Genomic DNA, 21,891 nt, shown 5'->3' on the forward strand with positions numbered 1-21,891 from the left:
GTGGAGGGGGAAGTGGAGGAGGAGGTCTCTCGTGGGTTTGGCTTTTAACATCCAAACAAGCCGGCGTTTTTTTTGCTCACCTCTCCACGGTGGTGATGATGGTTTGGGGAGTTACCCGCCTCTCTTTTAACATGCGGTAGCAGCAGTCGCGGGACAGAATCGAGAGTGCTGTAGTTAGTTAGTCAGTCTTAGGGGAGGGAGGGGTTGTGTGGTCATTCCGCTGATTTCGGTCGGCGCAACATTGTGTGTGTTGTGTGCGTTGTGTGCGCGCGTTGTCGGCTCGACTTCACCGCCGGTGCAACTTCTGGCAAACCCACCACCAACGTTGGAGCTTGTGTGGCGTTGATGGTGGTGGGGATTTGCTGTCGTGTTCATTTCTTCCGTAGCTGTTTGGTGGCGGGCGGGGTTAAACCTCCGTAGTATTGTAATCGGTAGTCCCGCTGTTATAGTTATTAGTAGTTGGGTTGGTTGGTTGGTGGGTGGTGGCTTGAAGGAGGGCGGAGGAGGTAGGAAGCCGGCGTGGCCCTCGCTGCCATGTTGAATGCGCTGACACATGTAGCAGCAGCAGGCTGTAGTTAGCAGCAGCAGTAGGCTGTAGTTAGCATCAGGAAAGCTGTAGTTAGCATCAGCAAAGCTGTAGTTAGCATCAGCAAAGCTGTAGTTAGCAGCAGCAGCAACAGTCCTTTACAACAACAGCCAATTAACAACCATATCGTTGTTGGCTCATCCTCACCCCTTTTTTTCCTCGTCGGCGCAGTCGGCTCGCTCTTTTATTGCATCGCTGCCATTAATTTTACTTGGTGTGGTGGAAGCGGAAAGGGCAAGGGGGGGCTTGTGGTGGTGTTGGTGGCGACCGTGCAAACGGAACAAAGCGCGTGGCTGTGTGTGTGTGTGGGGGGGCAGAGACTGGCATCAGTCGTGTCGCTACTGTACCGCGGCGTGTGTGCGACACGGTACAGTATACAGCACGCAGCAGCGGGGTAGGGGATATTTTGCAGCAGTGATACAGACAGCAGCATACAAACATCAGCAGTGAGGCAGCAGCAGTGATACAAACAGCAGCATACAGACAGCAGCAGTGATACAGAGCAGCATACAGACAGCAGCATACAAACAGCAGCAGTGTTACAGGCAGCAGTATACAGACAGCAGCACACGACAGCATACAGGCAGCAACGCCTGTCATCAGAGTGCACACGGAGGGGGAAGAGTCGTGGGTGGAGGTCGCGCTTTTTAAAAGGCGGCGGTGGAGCGAGAGCCGTGTGGGTGGTTGTGTGGCACGGGGAGGCGGTGACAGCAGGTGACCAGGGGCAGCGGGAGATTGGAAGAAGAAACAGCAGCAGCAGCTACAGGCATCGGGCAAGCTACGGCAGCTAAGCCGCAGCAATCGGCAGCAGGCTGCAAAGCGGCGGTCATTTAAAACAGCAGGCGACGTACGGGGCGAGTGTAAGAAGCTAACCAGGTGGCGAGAAGAAGATTTGCGAGGCGACAAACTCTACGGACGGCTCACGAGCAGAGAAGCAGGACGAACGGAGAAAGCCGAGGAGCAAGCGACAACGTCGTCGAAGTCGGCGGGGCTTCTTACAGAGCCGTCTCAAGCCTGCGGCGGCGGATTGACTGACTGTGGTCGGTAAGCGACACGTACAGCAAACACAAAATCAGCAGGCGACGGCCTCCTTGCGGGCAGTATATAGTTGTAATAAGAGGCAATTTGAAAGCTGCAGCCCGGAAGGCAAAGGGAGACTAACATAGGGCCAGGCAAGCAAGGCACTGTTTGCAGGCATCCCGACAGCGTGCTGCAACAACCATAGCGCAACGGCGGTCCCTCCCGAAGCTTCCAGGGCGTCAAGGTACAACAACAAAAAAAACATAATCTACGAGCAAGTGGGTGGACTGAAAGCTTACTAACTTACTAAAAGCACCCCGGTAGTGTCGGCCGTGTCGCGCTGTTGTCATGAAACAGTCGTCGGCTGTCTATAGCCTACCGGGTTGGTCCTAGAGAGAGAGAGAAACTGCCGTTCTCCCACCACGTGCTTTTGAGAAGCAACCCCTATAGAGTGGAGCGGTAGTCGATTCGCAAGAGCATTGGGTCTGCCGTCGGTAAGTAGGCGATGCGAATTAGTCCCGAGTCTATAATATCTTGGCTGCTGTCGAGGTAGGGTGACGGGGCTGTGTGGGGCAGGCCGGGGACATACATTACTGGGCGACTGGACAAGACAACCCAGTAAGTAGGTCGGTCGTACGGGCGACTTGTGGTGGTGGTGGTTGGGTTGGGGGGTGGGTAGTAGACCGGCTGGTAGACACGCGGTGAAGATGCCCGTGGACGTAGAGACCAGGGGGGAGGGCAGCACTGGGGAGAGGGCCGGACAAAGAGTTGCACTCGCGTACAGGTGGGTAGACAAATCGAGGTGGGCAAGAGTTGAGTACAAACACGTGGACGCGTTAGGTGAAGCGTACAGGTGAACAAACACGCGAGCAGAGGTACTGCATACCTGTCACCCCATTATCAGTGCCCTACCTTATTAGAGACCAATTCAGACATTATTGGTAACCCCGTGCCTTTTATAAATCTCAAAGTTCATCCTACAAAGTCCCACCACAAAGGAGAAATACAAACAAGTCGACAACCACCACTAACTAGTCCACTCACCACTAGTACACTCACCACTAGTACTCACCACTAGTACTCACCACTAGTACACTCACCACTAGTCCACTCACCAATAGTACACTCACCACGAGTACACTCACCATTACATACCTGTTAACCCCTCAGTGCCTACCTTATTAGAGACCAGTACACAGACCTTATTGGTAACCCCGTGCCCTTAATAAATCTCAACATTAATCCTACAAGTCCCATCACAAGGGAGAAACATAAATAAACAAAACATGTTTTGTTTGCCCTTATTGAAACGGCTGTATGCCGTATGCACCTGAATAATTTTCCTGTACAAGATTATGGGGTAAACCGTACGGGTTTGACAGGCATGCGGTGCAGGTTGGTGCGTATAATTTAAAAAAAGTTGAACGATGTGAACAGGACGACGGACGGGAACTTCAGCTGGACTGAACGGAACCGACGCAGGCGGCGAGCTGCAGGTGGACACGCGAGGCCGTGGGGCGATGAACGGCTTCAGCACGGAGGAGGACAGCCGCGACGGGCCCTTGGGCCAGACATGTTGCCTCATCGACGACGGAGAGCGGTGCGGGCGACCGGCGGGCAACGCGAGCTTCAGCAAGAGGATCCAGAAGAGCATCTCGCAGAAGAAGCTCAAGCTGGACATTGACCGCAGCGTAAGTCTTGTACGTGCAAAGGCGGACCCCCCCCCCCCCCCGACAAGGCGGGCAGCGAGAGAGAATATCTTGGGACCTTTGTGTGTGCAAATTCATTCATTGAGTCGGTTCAATCAGTGCCATGGGTCGTGTAGGTCAAAATATCTCGGCGAGTCAAATTTGTCAGCTATTTCATAAATCAGTCGTTGCACAAATCCGTCAAGCCATGAGACACGCCATATATCAGGCGTTTTATAACTTAATCCTATCAACTATTCCACAAATCATTCAATCCATAATTAATTCAGTAATTGCATATAGCAGTCAACGTGTCGTGACATTATTTAATGCATTAGTCATTCCATAGTCCAGTTATTCCGTGAATTAAGCATTCCTTGAAATAATTGAGCCATTCAATAAACCACTCTGGTCATTTGCCTTAGAATTTGTTGGTCAATAAATCAGGCCACCACTTATCGCAAATGTCTCCCACTTAAATAGCAACAACCTCATTGGCGCCCCTACCTTCAATAAAAGCAAATGTACAGAACATTCATCCTTTATTAAATCATTCTGTTCATCCTAAGTCCAGAAGGGAACAATCCCCTTCATGGGATGTGCAATGAATAGGTGGGAGCATTGTGAACACAAGGCTCTGTGCTGCAAGAGACATCTGGATGGAGAGCACAAAGTAAAAACAAACAATTGGGATAGTGTAGAGGGATGTATTAAACTTTTTTAAATTGCTTGGGAAATATTGCAAGATTAGTTTACAATACAAGGATGCAAAATTGTACATCACGCTATAAAATTAACCAACTACTTTAAATTGTAAAATGATAGACATATAGTCTTATCAAAGATCCACAGTTATTCTGAGGTGCAAATATAAATCAAAAAGCAGCTACATCATGGGGACCTCCCTTGCCTTTTGATGCATTGTCTTTGTTCTGTTCGTTCACCTTTTGGTCTTCTCTGGTCTAACACCGTTTGAGACGAGGCTCAAAGAAAGCTGTCTCTGGTGTGAACCAATCAGTTTCAAGGACAATGCATATATTGTCAGTGTTTTTTGTTTGCATTCTGACCACAAGCATTGTGACCACAAGCATTGTGATTAATGCAGACATGATTCCTTGTAAGATGTTTCAGTTTGGTGTCTTAACATCTTAACACCTGTTGTGTTGCTGTAAAAAAGGGGAAAAACCTATTATAAAAAATATTTGTTTAAAATATTTCTAAACTGAATAACGGCGTACTTTGAAGAAATGCAGTGACTTTATTTTTCCCCAAAATGATTTAAAAAGCGGCATAATCACCACATTAAATTCATTGACTATAATGTTCATCAAAAACAGTTGTGTTGAGGTGCAACGATTTTGCACATCTTTAAATAGAAACCTTAATCTGTATGTATTCCTCAAACCATCTGGGGTACTTCCGGACAAAGTAGAAAGCTGAAATTTGGTACTTGGGTAGCTTTTAGGACACAAAAAGAACAGGAAACATCTGAAAATCCGATTTTTTTCATTTTAAGGTCCTCAAATCTCGATTTGAAGTGCCCCATAAACCAAGAACTATTCTATTTTTTTAGAAATTTCGGATTAAAGCAGGTTTGAACGAAAAAATACGCATTTTATGATGTTCAAATCTTAATTATTCGAAAACGTTAAAAGATAGGATCTTCCCCTCACAGAGTATTAAGTTCGTTAATGTTTGTTCTTTTCTAATAAAAGATAACGGTATCTTTAAATTGAGAATTTTCCGATGGGAACGTCTTTAAAAATAATAAGTTGGATCAAGTCGTCAACAATTTTAGTGTTTTTTGCGGAAAAATATTAATTTTTGGAGTGGTTGTGTCTGATCGTAGATAAAAATTGTAAACAATAATATCAGGTTAAGTATTTTATTTATTGGAAACGTTTGCCTGGGGAAGATAGGCTTTATGAACTAGTACTGAATATGAAAACAAATCGGCATCCTTTTATTTAACTCATGAAGGCCCACTAAGATTCATTATCACTTCAGCAGGGACGTCTTGGGGGCACCTGTAGTTTCATGGGGTTAGTACCATTGTGTCGTTATATTGTTATATTGTTAAAAGTATTTTAGAGTATAGCCAAATGAACGTTCCGCTGGTTAACTGCTTTACTATCTGGTTAAATTATTGTGTATTTATGCTTACGCATTAAGGCCACCCCGTGCATGGACCCCCCCCCCCGCTTCACCAACCTGCACTGACCAGTGTGGTGAAGTATGGTCAATCAAACACCCCCCCTATCATTACATGTTTGACATCGGGAGGCTTTGATCCAGCAGTCGATTAACAAAGGGCCGTTTATTATAAATGCAGTTTAAATCTGACAATGTTGTAGATCGTCTGCATTGCATTTAATTTGGCCTTTTGTATATGTGCTGTGTTTCCAGTATTGAAGATGTGCGTGCCATTTTAAGTCCTTGTGGTATACTGCAGATGTTTTGTGTGCACAGGCTGTGTTGTGTATTGCAGGTTGGTCTTAATCTCTGCCGGTGCATTGCATGATAGCCGTGCATGGAATATTGCGTGCACCGTCTGCTGCACTGTCTGCATACTGAATTCGCTTTTGACATCACCTTTTCTGTCGAACACGGGCTTGCTTCGGGTCTCGGCTACGTTATTGGGCCTATCGGCAACTGCCTGTCAGCCGTGCAGTGTTCCGATTGTCTCACCGTACAGGTTACTGCACTTACAGCCAGAAAGAACACTCTCACTGTGTTTGCCCCGTTTCTTACACAATGGGGCCGCGTTGCAGCACACAACTTGGCTGGTGGTCTGGACTTTCCCCTCTAGTATCGTGCAACCCAGGGGGGCTTCCATTGTTAGACATTGCAGGGGTGGTGCAGTAATCACCGCTCGTGCCTCAGAACAGGAATCACCTGGGTTTAACTCCTGACTCGCACACCTTTCTGCATGGCGTATTTTTTAATGTTTCCTCCTGTTCTGCATGGGTTTGCTCCGTGTTGTTCGGTTTCTTCCCATTAGCTAAAAACGTGTAACGTATGTACAGTGTGTGTTAACTTATTTTGCACCGTACGTGGCCAGACATGTATTCCTGGGTACGTTATTATATAAATAACGCAAGCGTGATGTTTAATATCTTTGGTCGTTATAGTGTCTTTGCAATATCTCCCTCACCACGTCTATGCTCTCTGCTTTCACGCCACCCACATGAACCAGCATGGTGTGAAATATGGTCAGATAACACCCACAACCTAAATGGCATGGGACCGGCCCTCATCCAGCAGTGGATTTTTTTTGTTATCACTTGCTGCGCACAGGCCCAAAGGCAAACCCCCAAAAATGCCAAGCAGCCAGCAACAAACTGCACAGGTGAAGGTGTAATAGATAAGAGTTCATACTTTTATTCGATTTATCAAGGTTAAAGGAACTCGAAGAAAAGAGTTGATGTGGCAGCAATTGTCAAAAGGGCTATTACAAGCACAACCAACCGCCCTGTGGTTGCGGCTGGCTTGCCTGCTGGGTGGATTTGCACAGAAAGAAATGTCAGTCATCGTGTGGCGGTATTGTTGTTCAAGGCAAAATGATAGATCTTTAAAAAATATATGTTTAAGGGATTGAGATTCCGACAGAATTCTGAGTGCCTGTAGAAAGAAAAAAAAACACGCACATTATTAGAGAACGCTGGAAGCTTTTGGAAAAAAAAACTATTTGACTTGCTAACTGGTATAGGCATCATATTGCCCAGCAGGTGGGAGTCTTGCACATCAGCAAGGTTCGTGTTTTAGCTGGCCATGCCTTTTGTATCATCCCCACCAACCCAGACATCACAACCCAGTGCTTCTTGGATATTGTCTGTCATACAGTCAGACTTTATTTGTGGACTGCATTTAATTCTCCTTCATCGCTGCTGGATGAAAGCTTCCCTAAGCAACCATCATCTCAATGCTGTGATAGAAAGACGAAGAGCCCCCACCCTATAGCCTTAACAGATGTTGGGGCAAGTGCTGTTAGTGAGCACCTATATACTCCACCTAGCACCGGCACACGAGTTTATTTAATCACTCCATCTTCTCGGATGTTGTCTTGGGTGTATCAGCTATTAAATGTGGGCTTTATTATTATAGTGGTTTCGACAAATCAATTTGTTCTTCCTAATAAGCTGATCAAACCGGACTGTTGTTGTCAGGGCTATTGATAATATGCTGATCAAACTGGACTGTTTTCATTAGGACTTGAGAGCTTATGCATGTAGTTTTAGTCATCAAAATAATAACTTGTATCAAGCTATGTATGTACAGTGGAAAATATTCTGGCACTAACAGACTGCAAATGGAGCTCACTGCCGTAAAACATCGATGCTGTTGCCAATATAAAAGATTACCCATTTCACGTTGCGCTCCTTATAGCCCAGCCAATAAACAAAAATAGGGCACTTAGTTGACGCTGTTAGTGGTAATGGGAACCTTGGTTCCTGCATTAATCTCTACTGCCTGTGCCGGTGTATCCTGCTGCCCGTGCAGCATCTTATCTGCCGGCATCCACCGATTTGTGCTTTGCTTCAAAAAATGCAACGGCTTGCGCGTCAAAGCTCAAATCATGTTCCATTACCGCTGCCCCGTGTACTGCGTTAAATGCCGGGCCCCCCGTTTGCGGTGGAACTCAACTCGCTTTCCAACGGAAATGGAAATCTGCAAAATGACGAGAAAATCCATCGTAACAACAGCAGCAGCAGCAACAACAAAAAGTTTTAACAAAGGGCAGGGGGAACAAAAAAAAGAATACCCCGCACACCAGGCTACGCACTTTTTTTTACACAGCGAGCGAATGGCGCCACTAAGCACAATCGCCGCCTCTGTGTGCGAGTGTGCGCGCCAAAGGGTATAGGGCCCATACCGGGGGATGGGATGTGTGTGTGTAGTTGTAGGCAGGCAGGCAGGCCTCGCCACCAAAAAAAAACTGTGGGCGGTTACATTCCTGCTGGGCCCACCATGGCAACCCGAGATCAAGTTCGCGTGCCTTCTTTTACCCGAGAGCCTGAGCCATTGTGTACCGACCGTGTCATGACCCAGCTAGCTGCTGCTGCAGCAGCACAGCCCACTTGCAATGCGGTCACGACAGAGTGTTGCGGTGGTGCACGTGTGTGTGTGTGTGCACTGTTTAACATCGCCGCTCGGGAGACAAAGGCGGCCGGGCGTGATGCTGGCCACCCACGTGTGTCGTGTCGGCCTTCGTAGGTGCTACTGTACTCGCTAACAGCACTTGGCCCAACAGTCTGTTAAGGCTATGCGGGGGTCTTTGTCTTTGCACGCCTTTGCATGCAGGGCTGCCATCGTCCATGGCTTTAGTAGGTTTCCAGCTGTGGTGGAGCGGTTAGCGCGCTGTGCTACGATCCCGGCGACCCGAGTTCCATTCCTGCTCAGGGCCACCAACACCAGTGACGAGATTATCTGAACCGGTCCTGGGCCTCCCCTAGGTCGACTCAGCCTCAAGTGAGTACCTGGTGTGATGTGTAAACATCGCCACTAGGGAGACAGGCGGCCGGACGTGGTGCTGGCCACCCACCCCCTCGTGTGCTGTTCCGGGCTTCATAAGTGCTCACTGACAACACTTGCCTCAACAGTCTGTTAAGGCTATATGGCGAATCTTTGTCTTTGTACTGTACTCCCGTGCGTTATGTTTACCGATTTATTTTTGTTCTCCGGCTTTGCCAAACCGGATGGGTCACAGTCACTTGGGGCCATGTCGTGTGAGGAGGCGGTGGTGCAGCGGTTAGCGCACTGCGCTACGAACCCGGCGACCCCCCCCGCTCCCCAGTCAGATTCCCACACCACGGCCAACATCGGTAATGAATATCTGAACCGGTTCTGGACCTCCCGTAGGTCGACTCAGACTTACATATGTGAGTACTTGGTGTAGTGTGTAAACATCAGCACTGGGGAGACAAAGACGGTCGGGCTTGGTGCTGGCTAACCACCCCCCCCCCCCCCCCCCCGAGTCCCTTGTTGACCTTCGTAGGTGCTCGCTAATAGCACTTGTCCCCAACAGTCTGTCAGTGCTATACGGTGGATCTTTATATTTGTGTTGTGCCATGAGAGGTTGTTTTAAGAGCTCTCATTTCGACCGCTTGTGTGCTTCGTTAATGTCCGTGACCGGTTGCAGAGGCCGGGGAAGGTCGTCACTCTTAGCTTCATGTCTCTGAAATATCCTCTTCTATCTTGCAGTGACGGTGGTTGTTGTATGCCAGAGATTAATGGCATTCAGTCCCAGTTGTTCTTGCCCTGCCTGTTTTTGTTGCTGAGCGTTTGTGAAATTCTGTAACACATTTGTCGATATCCAAATTTGAAAATTTGGATAAATTTGAAAAATTTAAACAATAACCCCCCCACCAATTATGTAATTGGAATATACGTAGCAATCATTGCCCCCCCTCCTGCGAAAACTTGGCATGATGATGATGATGAAAAGAGTCACAAGCCTCAGACATTTCCGCGTCTGTATTTTGAACTTCTTTTGTACCGCATGTAGCCAACCGTGTTAATCCTAGGTAACGAGGATGAATAATTATAATATAAAATTTCTACCAATGCTTTCAGGTGCTGAAACGTTACCAAAAACGGCAACCACATTCGGCAATGACGCACAATAACTTGCGAGCGATGAGTGCCCCTATAACCAATTCATTTCACGTTCTTATATTTTTTCACTTTTTTTGCCTTGCTGGACAAGGTGCGGCACTTGTACATCTGCGACTTCCACAAGAACTTCATCCAGAGCGTGCGCAACAAGAGGAAGCGCAAAGGCAGTGATGACGAAGGAGGAGACTCGCCCGACCATGATCTGGAGTCACCCGAGGTGAGCAGAGGTGGTGATCCACGGCGGGGAGTGGTGATGGAGTGGGTTTAGTCACCAGGGCGGTAGGAAGTGAAAGAACTTGTTCCTGGGGGAGATCGGGGAGGATCGTACGGGAGGCAAGGTGGGGGCTTATACTTTCGTGCAGCACAGCTAATTTTTTACCATTTAATGTTACCAATAAGGACAGTGTCATTTTTTTATGCGGGGAAGCCTCCGTGATTGTTGACTCCCTTAATCAGAAAAACTCTGCATTGTGATGTTTGGCCAGTGCCTTTTTAAAATGAGTCTTTTGCTTCGTGCGGGAGGAAACCGAAGTACACACAAAACCACGCACCTACTGGATAGGCTCGAGAGTCCATTGTTTCACTGTCACCTAGCAGCTCAAGCCTACAACACCTGGTATTCTCAGGCAGTCGTTCATCCAAGTGTTCGCGAGGCTTCAGAGTAACCAGCAAAAACTCACGCATACCGAGGAGATAATGCTCCCAATTGGTGTGTACTGCCTTCTGGTCACTGTGCAACCCATCGGCTTTGGAAGTTTCCACCAATCTCTCCACGAGTCACCAACCCTTGCCCTCCAAAGTGGCTAGAATACCAATGTGCGCCACCAGTATAGACTTAAAGGAATTGTTATCAGTGGTGCACAACCCGAATTTAAATTAATTAAAACTCGCTGCCTCATAACAGAAACATAAATAGCAGCAATACATTTCAGCTTGCTATGTTTTTAGCTGTTAAAATGTAGCATTAATCTCAATGGTGATGGATTTTGTGATTTTTATTTACCCGTCCCTGCTCTGCTCTGCTTTTGTGGTTGGAGGGTAGACAGTGGGCATGTAACAATACATCGAGTCGTCAATTTAAATTACATTCTTACATTCACATTGCATGCATTGAATCACGTGTGAAAGAATTCATTTACAATTAATACAATATAAAATGCCCAACATATATGGTAATTTCATATTTAGACTAATGGAGAAAATATTAATGTACAAACTGGCTAGATAAAGCAATGCACAACACAAACAAAATGGTGAAAATGAGCCAAAACGATTATTCGTTTCTTGAGTCATATTGCAACCATGAATTGTGACAATTCATCGTATTTTTGTCAAGAATAATCGTTACCATGCTGATGTAGCCGGTATGGGCTTAATGTAAATGAACTACAAGTATTTGTGAATGAAAGTAATGACCATGGATTGGACCCACAGTCACGTGAGTGCACAGTAGGCTACGCCCACCAGTAGAGTAATCAATTCAGGGTACAGGGCACCTATTCAGATTCGGGTGGACACTGTACAGCACGGGTTGAGCAGTGAGGTGGGGTTAATTGGGGTTAATTGGTGTGCATCTGGTCATAATTACAGAAGAACACTTTGAAATAAAGAGTTGCAGTTACACAACCCTCTGGTGTCTCTTGGTGGTGGAGTCATCCGATTCTCAGGAGGGCAGAACACTACTTAGAGTATCCACTCATCACCTCTGAACTCATCTACTAATGTTGTTATTACTTATTAACCGGCCTGTCCCCTCGTAACGATCACGGAAGGAGAGGGATAGGGCGGACTGGTTACACTGAGTAGGCAGCTGACTTCATGAATAATTCTCCTTCATGTGGATTGTTTTTTTACATGTATATATAAACTAACACTGCCTGTGCAATTGTGCGGGATCCATGACCGGGGTGGATGGTGGGTAAGGGAGGGAGGCGTGGTGTCAAAGCTACGCACGAACCCAGCGCAGCGCTATGGGATGCGGGTGGCGTTCACACGGTGACGTCACTGCCGCACAAACGCATTTGCGCATCAGCCAGGCAGACAGGAATCCATGCAGAAGGCCAGCCAGAACTTTTTTTGGAATGTATTATGAGCTTGTGATAGCATGATGTCACGGTTGCTGAACGCAGACCCTGAGGCCCAGTTTGCCAAGTGACCGGCAACAAACGACACGATTAAAAAAATATATGGAGATGCTGGGATCCTGGTTTTACTTGTTTTTCACTGTGCTCTTAGTTTTTTTGGCTTTTCACTTGGTTGTTTTTTTTTTCAAGATGCCTTCCTTCGAAGTGCCTCTTTTTTTTCATCTGATGGCACACTCTTTTGTGCCTTCCACCCAACTTTTTTTTTCAGTTGTGGAGAGCACTGTGACAAACGCTAAGTTTGTTAGGGGGGTGGGTATGCACAGAATATTCCTTGCATTCCGAGGGGTCCAAACCCCATCTCCCCACCCACCTCCTGCAATTTGATGAAATGTCATGTTTCAGAGTTGCAGTTGATTCCTCTTAAACATCATGCGCGCGACGAAGGGACAGATGATATTAGTCTGCACTTCGCTACACCACATTCCCCCGCCAAGTCAGGGCATGGCACCTTTCTCGCCCATGGGAAGGGAGTTTCGCAAGATGTGTGATTCACCAACCCTCGCTTTCACCGTGCCGGATTAACAGGCACGCGCCACCACCGCCCTGTTATGGTAGGGCCTCTCGTGCAGGGGTCGGCAACCTGCGGCTCTGGAGCCGCAGGACTGCTTCGAAATTCACACGCATTGCAGATCTTGAAATATTGTGGGGGTTTTTTTTTTCTTTTACAGAATTCGAAAAAATTGGCTCTTGTTATTTTGGTTTGTCCACCCCCTGCTTCTTCCAGTGCCTTGCGTGGTGCTGTGAACTCAATGTGTACAACATCCGATGCACGCTTTACAAAATAGTTATTCTTAGTCGTGTAATTCGATGGTGTATTTTTTACTTTAAGAATTCATATTTTAATTGACGTTATTAATTGCTGCATCATTCCATGCCTATACTCTTTGGTTCTATTGGGTAAAGTCACGTACGTGACTTTACGTACGTGACTTTACCCAATAGAACCAAAGAGTATGGATCCTAGCAGTCACGAAAGCTTTAAATCTAGAATTCCATGCCTAGTCCACACAGAATGGGTATTTTTTTGGGCTTTGTCTCCACGATAATTTATTTAATTTTAGTTCACATGGCTCTTCATACTTTCTGAAATTCCTATTTGGTTGACTAATTTGTCCGTATCGTGCACTCTTCGTGATAAAACGTCGACCATATTAGTGCATTATTCTGTCTTGACTTAGAGCTTTCGTGACTGCAGGAATTCATATTCTTGGGTCTTTCGGTAAAGTCACGTAGATAGGTTCAAAGAAAATAATAAAAAATAACAGAAAACTACGACGTTTCGATCGCAACGCACGCGGTCGTCTTCAGGAAGATTATTTTCTTTGAACCTATCTACGTGGCTTTACCGAAAGACCCAAGAATATGCATTATTCTGTGTTTAATCAGTTGTTATATTGTAGTTGTGCTGTTGCAGTTTTCTGTAATGAGACAATGTTTCACTTGCAACGATTGGATACTGGCCGCAAAAGTTGATTTTACAACTACTGAAGTCGCTTCTTTATCAACTCTCCGGGCACAGTGTTTCGGCACGTGTGATGCAAATAAAACCGACAGTTTTAATTGGCGGAAATGAAATACGCTGAATTAAGTTAACAAACCAAATTTTAATTCTGTTTTTTTTTTTACTTTCTTTAGTAATGGCATGATGTGAGCTCCTAAGCAATTGGTCCATCACGAGTGTGACAGTCCTATTGATGGCATATTGAATGATGTGTGTGCCTCGTGTCTGTGCCAGGTGGATTTGTTTCAGCTGCAGGTGAACACTCTGAGGCGGTACAAGCGGCACTACAAACTGCAGACAAGGCCAGGCCTCAACAAGGCACAGCTCGCGGAGGTGAAGCACTACGCACGTTGAGTACAATGGAATCAGAAGCAGCTCTTTGCACCTGCCAGACACACGGGATCCACAATAGACTACAGAGGAACCTGAAATTCCCCTCTACAAACACACACACATGTAACATGCACAAGAACCATCAGTTTTTCGATGCACTCGGCAAGTACTCAGGACTTGGCAACACATTACCCCTCTATACACACACTGCTCATCACCTACTACCTCTCTAAACACACTATTCATCACCAAATACCCCTCTATACACACATACACTGCAGATCACCTTTTATGCCTCTGTACAGTTATTGACTGTACAAGCTGAAGATGTATACACAAAGATCCCCCATTTATCCATATGCAGTAGTATATAGCCATAGACTGCTGCTATGGTGTAATATCGAGCACATGGACTTGCAGTCCAGAGGGCGCTGGTTAACTCTCCCCCACAGCAGCTGGAACAATGTGAATTTTTTTTTTATCTCCCCACCTCTGCCCACCCAGCAGCATTAATGGGTTCACCACAATTAGTCGATGAGCAGGTCACGCGCGGGGGGATGATTAAGGTGTGTGTGTGGGTGTTGCCGCTTCCAAGACATCTGGCCAGCGTGGTAGAGAAGGGTCCTCGAGAGCTCCCTCTCCTGGGAAGCCCCTTTCTCCAGGAAATGGCACGAGCAAGAAATATCAGGACTGGCACACCCGTACCTTTTTGTGTAGAGACAAGTACTGTAAACAGGCATCTCTTAACGTCCGGCGCTGCACGCGAGATGGTTGGCGAGATCCACATCTTGCTTGGCCATTTTTGTCTCCCCCGCCCCCCCCCCCCCCCCCATTACTGATGTTTTGCACCTTGCACCCAGGTATTCAGTTGACCTATGTAAGGCCTACGACAGGTTCAGAAGCTCATTCATTGCCTTGGGTGTTTTTCCTTGGATGGAGTTCAAACCCAGGTCATCTCGGTTAAAGTGCAACACACAAACCAATGGGCCACTGCTCCCCACATGCACACAACAACAGCAGCAGTAGCTGCTGCATTTCGCAGTGATGTCACCACAGTGTTTGTGCTGGGCTAGGTGCAACAGCTAAGGTCCCCTGTATGGCTAACATACTTTTGGGGCAAGTGATCTTAGCAAGCGCCTATTAAGGCCGGCACAGCACATGAGGGTGTAGGTGGCCAGCACCACGCCTGGCCGCCTATATCTCCCGAGTGGCGATGTTTAAACACCGCAGCAGGTTCTCATTTGAGGCTGAGGTCGACCTAGGGGAGCCTAGGACCGGTTCAGATAATCGTCACTGGTGTTGACCGTGAGCGAGAATCGAACTCCGATTGCTGTTTTCGTCGTGCAGTACGCTAACTGCTGCGCCACCGCTCCTCGGTATGCACTAGGTGCACTCGCACATGCACACGCATGCACAAAATTCATACCGGGCGCAACAACGCTGTCCGCATACACAGACTGCAAGTACACAGCACCCATCTCGGCTAAAGCTGGGTGCAGCTTTAACTGAGGGGGTGTGCGCAATGGAGTGTCGGGTCATGACCAGACAAGGCGGCGTGAATGGGGGTCACTGCTTCATAAAGGGAACACGATACACGTTTAGGGTTTTTACAGCCGTTTCGCACAATCTGAGCAGGATTCATAGTAACGGTTGCCATAAGTTTTTTTTTTTTCTAGCAGAGGGCAGAGTGCCTCCGTATTTCTGGCAAGCTGTCTTGTTCGCATAGAGAAGCAAGAAAGGCACAATGGGGGAGATGCGGTGTCATACTGGGTGAGTGCTGTGCAGAAGACACCACCTTAATTCTCATTCTGGAACAACGCCACGTAAATCGGAGTAATATGGCACCCGCTTCATAGCAATCCGTGATGCGGGCGAGAAAATATCAATCGGCGTGCGGGCAACGGCGAGAGAGGATGAAAAGCGGTTTGAAAGGAGGCGTCGGTGTATTGTGAAGGAATTAGGTAATGGATGCACACGAGTGGCACATGGAGGATGGGCAGGGGCGGTTAGCCAATGGATTTCAAGGGATTTGCAGGTCGCTGTGACACATTCTGGCGGCTGCGGGAGGAAGCGGAGACTGCGGCTTTACTCTCCCGTGCCTGTGATGGATGGAAGTGGGCAGTGCTGCATACGGACGCATACAATTGTGTGCGTGCGCGCCCACAAGCTCATTGTCATGCGTTATTAGGTCCTCCTTCGGCGAGTCGGGATCGCCATTGGCGGGTATTCTCCATTTATTGTTGCGGCATGTGCACATGGGCGTACAATTTGCGGCTTAAAACATTATTGGCTGTGCCATTCTGCAGTCTTTGATGCGTAATCCAGTCGCGCTATTTTGTGTACCATTCCACTGGGGAATCAAAGGCAGGGAGAGGAGGACAGAAGTCCGTGTAAAATGCATTTTTTTTATACAGTGTAGTAGTGTTTATTGTATGCAAAATCTTTCCCTCTTTGCTTTAAATAAAAATGGCACGGCTTTGAATTGAGCGTGAGCCGCTCGGTGTTGATGAAGACAATACGTCATTTTTGCAAGCCGGTCTCGCCCGGTTTTCCAGACGTGGCCCATCATCGTTCAAGCGAGCGGGGGACTTGATACGCATTAGCAACGTGCACACGTTGAGCGGTAATGAGATCGCGCATCCGTTTTGAAGGGCAGACGGAGGCAGCCGGGCGGGGTTGGTCTTACCAGGGGACGGATAAATAGGCTACGTCTCTGCCTTATGCGGCAAAGAAAACGTGACGCCTTTTCCAGCAAAGGGTGGCGGCGATGTTTACGACTCGAGCGTGCTGTTCAACAGATGGGATGTTGAAGATTAAAATTAAGACTCGCAAGGCACCAAATTTAGCCGGGTATAGTTGGTGTCACCGCATGGCTGTAATCCATCGAATTGAAGGGGCTTTGGTAGATCTCGGAGAGAGAATGCGTGCATGTCACTCATCTGCCCTGAAGAGTTTGCATGCAGAAGACAGCACAGCTAGTTGGTTGTTGACCTACCTGCGTAGCATTTTCAGTGTTCTCCTTCTTGCAGGCAGTCCTGGGTTTTATATAAGCACTTTGGTGTCATCCTGTCTGTTTAAAATACTGATATAAGAAATTGGCCAAACGTCTGCAGCAGAACCCTTCTGAAAAATAACACACTTTCATGAAACCGTGATGCTTTTCTGTTTTAAGAAAATAATTATTTTTACTTAACAATTATGTCACGATTCATATTATTGAGAGTTGGGCTTCACTACCGCTGCTTAAATTATCGAGTTGACGGTGCCGATTTGCGTTTGCTATGTTGCAGACAATCAGCCGCCACTTCCGGACCATACCTGTGAGTGAGAAGGACACGCTCACCTACTTCATTTATATGGTCAAGAACAACAAGAGCAAGCTGGACCAGAAGCCGGAAACGGTCACCGGATAGAGGTCCCCTCTCTCCGCCCCCATCAAAGGGTAGTCCCACCCGAACCCCGAGTCCGCTCGCCCACACGCACATACACCGAGCCTCGCGCACACGCACCGACCGACCGCACGGAAACACGAGGCAACTGCGGCCCTGTGTACTCTCCTTCCATTTTCCTACTTCACACCACGGGGGTTGCGAGTGCCACGAGTGCCATGAGTGCGGAGGTCACGCACGTGGGTTCCCGCTTATTGCTCCGTGAACGTGGAGTCAACCTCCACCAATGACTCACGCGGCGTTGGCAACGCCATAAGTGTGGCCAGTGCTCATACTGAGATCGCCAATTAATGGAGAGGTCATTTTTTTTTATTGGAGATTGGGGTGGGGGGCGATCAGGGACTCGGCTGAACATGGTGCATGTTGAGGCCATGTACAGTATCTCTCATGTGCCGAGTTTGCTGCTCCCATCGTTTCCCATTGATCAGTTTTTTTTGTGAACGTAAGACACCTTAAGCTGTCAGCGGGTTGACGAAACGTGGTTGTTACTTTTTTAAGTCTCTCCAATCCCTTGCACTCGGCGTGCAGTCGGCAAAGACGCTGAGGCACGAGGATGCCTTGGTTGGGATTGGCCCCAGCACGTTGTTGACTCGCCGGTCCGAGTTGAGCGCTTTCCTACTCGGCACTTGGCGCTTCTAGGCGTCCCTTTTGGCAATCTGGCACCAACGGTTGTCAGCGTTGGCCACATTCAGAGATGCGAAAATAAATGAATGCCGACCCCCAGTGAAGGCTTTGGAAAAATGCATCCTGGCAGCAAAAATACGAATCCCAGCAAAGTCTGCGTTTGGCTCCCAACAAATTAAGATTGAGGAGCTTAACGTGTATTGTGCCGTAGGATTTATCGCATTTGCTCATGAAGCTTGCCGATTGGCGAGTTCCGAAAAATGCATCTTTGCGTGAGAACTAGTCAAGACACTGACACGAGAGAGAGCCTGCGTATGCACGGGCTTAAAGAGCAAACTCACTTTTTCCACCAATCACAAGGCCTCGATGACCGAGTAATATCATACTCTTTTAAGATTTTAAACATTTCCTGTTTTTTTTTACGCCCGGTTTAAAAGGATGTGGCTCTTTCTCGGGCCTGTTAATGACCCGACCCCCCTCCCTGCTCTTTTGACCATTGGGGGGGGTGGTCATCTCATTTTAAAAGCTCGTATATTTAGTCAAGTGGTATAAATTCCATGTTCCTGCGGTGTGGTGGCGTTTTATGGTGTATCTCGGCGTCACCGAAAATCCTCCACGCCGTTTGTCGCGTGCGAAGGCTGAAAGACAACACGCTGCCAGGATGCGTTTTGCTGTGTTTCTGGGTGCTATTGTTGGCGGACGGAAATAACAGGTGGGCTGTCCGAGCCGTACGTTTTTCTGCTCGTCCACCAAAAACACAAGCACTGGAGATGAAGAGGTCGACAGGTTTCGTGTGGTTTTTAACTGCCAAACTGAAAGCCTTTACTGGATACAAATGTAATTGAAGTGTAGGGTTATTAAAAAAAAAGCGACATTAATTTTTTTTTAGTTTTTTTTACGTGATGAAAGAGAAAATGTAATAAATTAATTTAGTAAGAAAAAGCAAGGTAAACAGGAAAAAAAACTTTCGCAGATGTAAAGTGTAAGTGTCGAGCTTTATATGAACGTTACGTGCATTTGACCCATATTTAATTTGCGGTTTGCGCCTTGACCGCTCTCGTTGGCCAGCATCACGTTTGCAGAGCCATCGAGAGTCGTCACTTAACCACAGATTTTTTTTTTTACGTGTTCACCAAAGCTTTTATTGAAAAAAAATGACGTGTACATTTGCTTCCCAACTACAAAATAAAGACAAGTTTTAAATCGCTTTCATGTATGTATTTTTATTAAAGTGTCCAATAACATGGCTTGAGTAAGAAGACTACGTGAGAGTTGATTAAATGTTTTGAAATCAATAAACTTAGTTGAAGTTCGAAAGATGTATTAAAGCTGAGCTCTGGGAGGAATTGGAATAACAAAAAATATTCTGCAGTGAGGCAGCTGTGCACATTGCAGATGAGAGGAGTGAGCGATGTGCTTTGATTTGAACAAACCAAAAAACTGATGGGATGGCATCTGTACGTAGTTCAGACTGCACTTTGATTCTGGTGACCTGGGATTTAATTTTTGACCAACTATTAAAATAATTTGCAAACGGTGTTTGAACACAGAGCAAGCCTTCTCCCCTGATCAACTCGGCCGACAAATAAAAACCACGTGCAGTGGTGGCGGCGTGGTCAACAGAAAAAAAGGATAACTTGAAATCGATATACTGTATATCTAAGGAAATGTAAACGCAACGCAATGGAACTTACAAATGTTTAATACGTTGCATTACAAAGTGCTCTCTTAGCCTTTTACTTCCCACTGCTGGGTAAAAGAATCCCACTGTATTCATCTCCTCAATCTCTTAAAACGTATCGTATATGTATGTATGTTGAGCTTCTTTCGCACCGTACATAGCCAACAGTGCTAATCGGAGGTGCAGGGAAAGGACAACAAACTACACACAGACTCAATCACAGAGTGCAACTTACGTTACATACCAATATAGTCACTGCAGTTAAAGTATGGTAAACGAATATGCAAGGGATTGAAGGTAAACTAACAAAATATTGCGTGGATTGTGAAACGCGCACCTGTTTTTAACAGCTGATGAATTTCCATGCTATTAGTTAGACATTGTTAGGCACACTGAAGCAGTCACACAGGTATGTTGTGATTAATAACCCTATACATAAGGCACCACCACCTGTGCTCGATTGAATATGTTACGAATGACAGGATCGATGGGAACTGCGTGATAACCCAGGAGGATTAAAGCTTCGGCAGAGTAGACATCGTCCTGGGTTTCGAATTGAGCAAGAAATAGAGTATCAGTTTAAAAACAGATTCTGATTCTGATGAAACATTCCTCTACTTACATGGATTAAAACAAAGTTTCCATAATTTGTATACCTCTTTGAAAAACAAAAGATGAACATATTTTGTTATTGTTTTGACTGGGGAAAAAAATGTAAGGAGGTATGTTTTTCATCCATCCTTTTCTTAAAAATATATATTGGAATAAGTTATTCTAATGAATACACTAATTGTGAACCAAAGTTATAGTTTACACAATGTCTTGTTTTCTGTGCTACTCAGAGATAATATATTACAACAACAGTTGCCTAACCTTAATCATTATAAGCGTTACATTAATGCCACATTAATTGTACCTGCATAGCCGAAGGTAATATTGTCTCCCTTAATCATCTTTAATTGACAACTTGTCACTTGTGCCATTTATATTTTACTGGAAATAGTAAAAAATGTGTCGCTTTAATTCAGCGGAATTAATTTAGTCATTGCCTCAAAATAATAGCAAAATGAATATAATACGCATTAACCTTCCTCTTCCAAAATAGTGAGATGAAGTGGACTGAGGGAGTCCATAAAAATCAGGGAGTTGCTCCATCGGTTGATGAGGCATTTTGAGGAGATGCTAGATGAATGGAAACCGAGTGGCGAGTAAGTTCACAAATGAGTTGCTGAATCGGTGAAGTGAGGTGTTGAGTCGATTATTTGAATGAGGGAGTTGATACATTAGTTAAGTGAATGAGTGTATGGGGTGAGTTGCGAAGCAAGTTCATTGGCTTGCTGAGTGATCTGTTCACTTAATGAAGTGAGTTTATTGTTGAATGAGTTCCTACCTGAGTTGCTTAGTATGCTGAGTGACATGCTAGTTCAACTGTTGAGTGACTGGTGCAGTGAATATATCAGAGATTAAGCGAGTTGCTTGTCGATCGAGTGAGTTCCTATTTGAAGTTAATGAGTTTCTAAGGAAGTCGAGTGAACTTACTTGATGAGTGACTGGTGCATTTAGGTGAATGAGTTCATGCTTCTTCGAAGTTTGACTGCGGCTTGCCCAGCATCCATCCTCTGAGTTTTAATCTTTGGTTTTGATGGGGGAGTCGCACGGGATGAAAGGTAGCACCGTCGGATCGAAGAACACCTCCCTACGGGTAGGATGGTAGCAATGATTAAATTACAATCAGTAGGGGCATCCAGATACCGATTGCCACCCCATTAACTTTTTTCCATAATTTCTTCGCCAGTGTTAACCCGATTGTGCACTTGACATCATGTCGTGACACGAAATATCCAATCGGACCTCGTGCCAAAACACTGCAGTGCGTGTTGGAGAATGGCTCACAGAAGTGGATATCACAGAGCTACCTCTGAGATTGTTTTCAAGTGACATGTAATCCACACACAGAGGGCACCACCCTTTACTTGCCCTGCATAGGAGAGTGAGATCCGTTGCATGACAAGTCAATCCGATTCTTTTGTTAATTCTCCGAGCTGGATTTTTCGGCGAATTAAGTGCAGAACCAAATGTAACGTGTTGGTATTTTTTGTGCAGTCATTGGTGACCAGGCCTATACCATCCACTCACTGCACTTGAGAACCTGATTTGATTACAAGAAGCTGCCTGGAATCGAGTCCAGCACCTCACTCACATTTCAGCTCAGAGTTCTGACCTTTGACCCAGCTGGTCGCCTCACCACCC

At 46.3% G+C, this 21,891-nt stretch overlaps 2 protein-coding genes across 4 annotated transcripts in view; one reads left to right on the forward strand and one right to left on the reverse strand.

Annotated features, from left to right (window-relative positions):
* On the forward strand, nt 1–19,167 carry SAP30 (Sin3A associated protein 30). 3 transcript variants are annotated; one of them, XM_032956625.2, is made up of 5 exons: nt 1–1,630; nt 3,044–3,306; nt 10,001–10,126; nt 13,789–13,887; nt 17,178–19,167. In XM_032956625.2, the coding sequence occupies exons 2-5, from the start codon at nt 3,127–3,129 to the stop codon at nt 17,298–17,300; spliced, it is 528 nt and encodes a 175-aa protein (XP_032812516.1). In that variant the 5' UTR covers nt 1–1,630; nt 3,044–3,126; the 3' UTR covers nt 17,301–19,167. The 3 variants fall into 3 exon arrangements, with proteins under 3 accessions (XP_032812516.1, XP_032812519.1, XP_032812517.1); XM_032956628.2 differs by having other exon boundaries at nt 3,044–3,297; nt 10,034–10,126; XM_032956626.2 differs by having other exon boundaries at nt 4–1,630; nt 3,044–3,297.
* The window catches only part of SCRG1 (stimulator of chondrogenesis 1), a 10,245-nt gene continuing 7,521 nt past the window's right edge, over nt 19,168–21,891 (reverse strand). The window contains exon 3 of the mRNA XM_032956629.2: nt 19,168–21,337. Within this exon, the coding sequence (XP_032812520.2) occupies nt 21,268–21,337 (70 nt within the window). The 3' untranslated portion in view covers nt 19,168–21,267. The remainder of the gene's footprint in view (nt 21,338–21,891) is intronic.

The sequence above is a fragment of the Petromyzon marinus genome, chromosome 18 (genome assembly GCF_048934315.1).
Source record: "Petromyzon marinus isolate PM22_M1 ecotype Great Lakes invasive population chromosome 18, UKy_Petmar_22M1.pri1.0, whole genome shotgun sequence".
NCBI classification, from domain to species: Eukaryota; Metazoa; Chordata; class Hyperoartia; order Petromyzontiformes; family Petromyzontidae; genus Petromyzon; species Petromyzon marinus.

What these genes read in the sequence shown, in the direction of transcription:
- SAP30 (XM_032956625.2), top strand. Translation starts at nt 3,127, where the DNA reads ATGAACGGCTTCAGCACGGAGGAGGACAGCCGCGACGGGCCCTTGGGC. An exon ending in TTGACCGCAGCGTAAGTCTT is followed by an intron (nt 3,307 to 10,000) that starts GTACGTGCAAAG and finishes TTGCTGGACAAG; the next exon opens with GTGCGGCACTTGTACATCTG. An exon ending in ACAAGGCACAGCTCGCGGAG is followed by an intron (nt 13,888 to 17,177) that starts GTGAAGCACTAC and finishes GCTATGTTGCAG; the next exon opens with ACAATCAGCCGCCACTTCCG.